The 5,484-nt window shown below is 46.0% G+C and overlaps 1 protein-coding gene across 1 annotated transcript; it reads left to right on the forward strand.

The window, feature by feature from the left end:
* Nucleotides 1–675: 675 nt before the first annotated feature.
* Nucleotides 676–5,063, forward strand: LOC140357852 (homeobox protein Hox-B6a-like). Its single transcript, XM_072442388.1, has 2 exons — nucleotides 676–2,106; nucleotides 3,941–5,063. The coding sequence occupies exons 1-2, from the start codon at nucleotides 1,614–1,616 to the stop codon at nucleotides 4,201–4,203; spliced, it is 756 nt and encodes a 251-aa protein (XP_072298489.1). The 5' UTR covers nucleotides 676–1,613; the 3' UTR covers nucleotides 4,204–5,063.
* Nucleotides 5,064–5,484: the final 421 nt, after the last annotated feature.

Below are 5,484 nucleotides of genomic sequence, written 5' to 3' on the forward strand. Positions count from 1 at the left end.
CATCTTACAACCTTGTTGTGCTTTTTTACTGTAGTGAAACAAACTTGAGTTGTGGCAAACTTTGTGTTGCGAAAATTACTCGTGAATAATTTAAATACATTTAAAAATGTGTTTCTGTTAAATTAAAATGCGTTATTTAAAAAAAAAACACTTATAATAATAATTCAATATGTTATTATTTAATTATATAACAATTAAAGGCATCAATAATAGCATTGATGAATGCTGGCTCTGCCCAGTAAATTTAATAGATTTTTTAAGCGCATGAAACAAACCCAAGTCCAAATGTGATAAGCGTGAACCATGTGTCCATTCGTGTGTGTTTGAGCATGTGCTGATTATGAATGTCGTGAATGATAAATACATACACAGTATAAATCTAATCCTTCCGTCTGAGCAGTGTTTGGGCATGCAGGCCACACAGCCTCTGCTGTGCGTCTTGCGTCAGGCCGTAAGCAGCGTCAACAGCAAAATGGCTTCAGTCTTACTTTTTGACTTTGGTTCTTTCCGGGAGCCTAATCAGAATCCCACGCGGACAGACTGCTGCTTCACTGCGCACTAGCCGCGGCCTCGTGCAGGTGCGTGCACAGCAGCACGAGGCGTTCACCTGGACAGCATCAGTAATCCATTACTCCATATGAGCTGACAGTGTGCCATTAGCCCACTTCTTTAACAGAATAAGAGGAGTCAGTGTGAATGCAGTGTGTGCTGGAGTGGCACAGTCTGGGCGCAAAAGCGCACAGTCTGGTGCCTGTTTATTACCACACAACACACCTCAATTACAGCCCGCTATGGTGCACATTCTGTTGTGTTTCAGCTCCCTTCCCCGCGCGCTCCAGCCCCGGAACACACATGAATGCTGCGCGCGCCCGTGTCTGATTTACGTTCTTCAAATGCATTTTAATGCGCTTGCTTTATCTGCAAAGCGGGACCGGGAATATGCTTTATTATCTGCTCGCCTCTGGCCGCGCGGCGCACAGCCCCTGCGGGAGGGAGCGCTCTGGAGCATGAACGAGCCGCGGCTTGTTATGGGCCGAACAGACGGAGCCACAATCACTTGAGGCGCGCTCAGGAGCCGAGCTCTCCAACCGGAGGAGATTAGAAAAGAGATTGGATGAGAATTAGAAAGTGGTAGAGGAGCGAGAAGGAAAGGAGACAGGAGGGGGGCTAGGATCCCCCTCCTCTCCCTTCTCTCTCTCCTCTTCCTCTTTTTCCTATTCTCCTCTTCCTCTCACAGCGAAGGCAGAAGGAGAAAACGAATGCCAGGCACGAAGAGCTCTGATTGGTCAGCGCGGGATCAGGTGGTCTGTGCCTCTCACATGCCTCACACACACACACACGCGCGCGCGCGCACGCACGCACGCGCTCTCTCTCCTGTCCCACACTGGCACGCCGCCACCCTGCCCCCGCTGCTGCTCCGATCTGAGATAAACTAAGTGATAGCAGCGCAGTCGGACTGGCGGCTATAAAACACAACAAATCATAAGTGCAGCAGGGCACGAGGACGGGAGGAGACGTTAGCCGTTAGCCGTTAGCCTGACACTCCTCCTCCTTCTCTTCTGCGGGAGCTCGCGTGTCCCGTGCCCTCTTGTCCCCTTCCTCTCCACTTCTCCATGAGTTCCTATTTTGTTAACTCGTCGTTCCCGGTGTCTCTGCCGGGGACGGGCGGGGGAGGCCAGGCAGCTACCGCGGAGTCGTTCTTGGGTCAGATTCCGCTCTACTCCTCCGGGTACGCGGCAGACCCGCTCCGGCACTATCCCGGGGCGGCCGTGGCGTACGGGAACAGCCAGGACAAGGCGTACGCCGCGTCTCCGTACTACCAGCAGAGCGGTGCATACGGGGGACACCGAGCGGCGGGGGCAGCTGTGGCGAGTGGAGCCTGTGACTATGCCACAGCGGCAGCGGCGGCAGCAGCGGCCGCGGCCAGTGGCTTCTACCGGGACAAGGAGCCGTGCAGCCTGGAGGAGCAGCTGCTGCAGGACGGCGTGCACCGGAAAATGGAGTGCGCGGGGCTCAGTGCCAAAGGGTTGTTCGGAGAGCTGGATGAGAAGCCTGGTTCGTCAACACCCATCTACCCCTGGATGCAGCGCATGAACGCGTGTAACGGTAAGGCTCTTCCTGCTTTTGCATGTTTTATGATGCGCTCATAAAAGTGACGTGTGTTTCCTGTGTCAGCCGTTTATGATCCCGTTTGTGTCTGTGTCATGTGCTGCTTTATGGAGCGCCATAAAGCGCGTTTGTTTGGCCCCAGCTCCTGTTACTGGCTCTACTGTATATGACCCGCTGACCGCGGAGGAAGAGCCTGTCACACGGTGAGCACACTAAACATGGAGCAGATAGAAGCCGATAAAGAGCCGCGCTCTGTCACAGGGAGAGTAAACCGCTGTCTTTTAGTGGTTCTTCCACAGGACGCACGTGGATAACATGGCTCTCCTTGTAAACTTGGGGCAGTTATCTGTTAACCCCTCAGAGATTAGATAGAAGCGCACATCAGAGCACATTCTCAGTGAATAATGAGCCACACAGAGCCTAGTACTGAACACTGCAGCTTTCTGTTGATGTTTAACAGAGAAAGAGCTGTGCGCTGAGTAATGGTGGCCGAGCAGGACAGTGGCCCAAAGCCCGCAGGACAGCGCTCAGTGACAGATGAGGTGGAAACAGCAGCGCGCAGAAAAGACATATCTGAGGGACATATCAGACATATCAGAGGAGTAAAAGCCCACTGGAGATATATCTGGGCAGTCCTGGTACTTGTCCATAATCCGGTTTGGCTTGCTCCTTATTTATGGACTCAGAAAAGCTGTGGTTTCCATCCAAGCTTTCCTCCAGATCAATACACAATGTGGAGCTGCCAAAGTGACAACACCGCGATTTGTTTACCACCGGGGGCCAAAATACTGTTAGCAGGGGATCAGAGCGCAGAGAGGGAAGCTACACCGGGAAAAACCCTCTGAAACATCATCGGGACGCGCAGGCAGATTATTATTCAACTTGTGAAAAATGGAACTAGGCAAACTGTGTGACTAACTAAATGATCAGCCAATAATAGACCATGTCTTATACATAACGTCCAATCAAAGTTATGATGTTATTGTACTTTGGCCATGCACAAAATCCGTGCGTAAAGTTGCTCCAAACTCATCGTTACGCAGAGGAGCATTTAAATCAAAGGGAAATCAGTGCAGACAGCTTTATTCTGTCTTTGTGTGTTTTGTGATGTCTTTGTGTGTGCTCTGTGCTGTTATGATTTATGGCTGTATATTCGTGCGTAAAAGAAGCACCTTTGTGCCAAACTATGTAACATGTTTGTATCGGTGATTCCATTGTGTTTTCCCAGTGCGTAAATCAAACACAAACGCCAACATGAACACATTGGGTTCATTGTTGGTAAAACAAGGGGGAATTAATTTTAAAATGTATTCTGTTTTTAAACAGTGCGTAAACTATGTGTCCATAGAATATTGTCACAGAGTTAGTTATTTTTAATATAAAAGTTTCAATAATAGCTGTTTTCTTTGTCCAACAACACACATTTGAGGATGTGTTCACACTTTGGTCATAATTTGAGTCCTTGTTAAGTCCTGGCCCATCTAGTTCAGCTCGATGCAGGTTTAGTCCCAATTTTGCACCTTGAAAAGCAAACGTGATGTTCAGTAATTCATATAGGTGAATGCATTTGTCAGGTAATTTCACGCACGAATGAGACCTTTTACGCGCTCTGTTTAGGCACACAAGAAACAATTTAAAATGGACTCTTTTTTGTTAATACTGATGCAAAGCCAATATTACATCGCTATTAAAATCCGCGCAAGGTTTCATGGCTTTTGCAGATAGTTTTTAGTGACTATTTTTGAGTCTGTTTTCAAAATGTGCCGTTATGTGCGTATTCCCGTGCGTTAACATGACTCTTATCCATCTGCGCTGCTCCTCCTCTCCTCAGGGACCTTCGGCAGCCCCGGGAGGCGCGGGAGGCAGACATACACGCGCTACCAGACGCTCGAGCTGGAGAAGGAATTCCACTTCAACCGGTACCTGACGCGGAGACGGCGGATCGAGATCGCGCACGCCCTCTGCCTCACGGAGCGCCAAATCAAAATCTGGTTCCAAAACCGGCGCATGAAGTGGAAGAAGGAGAACAAACTTATCAACTCGTCCTCGTCGAACGGAGAGGGAGAGGAGCTCGAGGAGAAACGGACGGAGTAGTGTGAGCTGTAGAGCTACGGACTCATGGACAAACAGGTTGCAAAGACACTTTTTTGGAGTATTTACGCGACTCCAATTCGAAAACCACAAGGATCTTCCACGTCCCATGCCATTTTTACTGTATCCACCCGTGTCTCCTTGTGTGGTCTGAGATACAGTAATAACACAGAAGCCCTCCCGGGATGACTCACGTGACTGCAGAGAGGAGAAAAAGACACCCGATTAGAATTAGAATTGTGTTAAAAGCCATTGCTAAACCCTTTCTTTCCCCCAACTCTGAAGAAAGCAATTGATGACGCATTCCAAATCTTAGTCGTATTATTAGTACTTGTTGTGCGCACTTGAAAGATAAAAATAAATATTTAGGGACATTTTTGTTTCTCTTTTTGTTTACTGGAAATAGTGACCTCTTAAACAATAGAGCAAGTTAATCATCATGGAATAAGTAGTATATGGTTTTGAGTATATTTTGAAAATAGGATTGCCAATGGAACACGCATAAGATATTTGACAACGTCAAAATATCCTCAAATCAAGACAAATACTACTTAATTCAATCACTTTTTAAACTTATCTTATTTAAGATATGACTTTTTCAGTGTTTGCGTGTTGTAAATATTAGATGTGTGTTGAGATTGAAGTGCGCACGGAAATATTGGAACGTGTAAAGAGTATTGTCTCCAAAAAGACAAAAAAGAAGAAAAAACTACCTAGAAAACCGTTCAAAAGCAGGACTTTGCAAAAGAAAAAAAAGTAAAACGATTTTTACAATGTTGGTTTAGACTTACGTGTTTTTTGTCCAGTACAACGTATACTACCTATGACAAGTGTTCAATAAAAATGTAAAGCACTGTACCGTACCTCTGGGTTATGTCTAATTTATGTTTCAGTTTCACATTACAAGAATAGAAATAATTAACAAAATATAATTTCTAATTTCACAAAACGTTCAAACGTTGTTTACTGGTCATTTAAGTTTGGATAATACGCAAAAAACGTAATGTAAAATGAAGGAAATATCAAATCGTGGTGGTATTTTCACTTATTAACTGAACATATACGGTTTCCATACTTTTACACACCATGAATTGGAAGTTAACAGATTGTTGAACATAGGGATTGTTGCCAGAAGCGCTGCAGTAATTCCATATGTGTGGGCTGCTGCTGCTACTGGGAAATATAGGCTCTTTATTTGATGATTTACGAGCTACACCTTTTACACCTTTACAAATCTAAATTATGTCTGAAGCAAGTTATTTCACATAAAAGTCAGCATCAATT

This window comes from Eucyclogobius newberryi, unplaced genomic scaffold, assembly GCF_026437365.1.
Source record: "Eucyclogobius newberryi isolate DKJ021-1_F unplaced genomic scaffold, fEucNew1.0.hap1 SCAF_13, whole genome shotgun sequence".
Taxonomy (NCBI): Eukaryota; Metazoa; Chordata; class Actinopteri; order Gobiiformes; family Gobiidae; genus Eucyclogobius; species Eucyclogobius newberryi.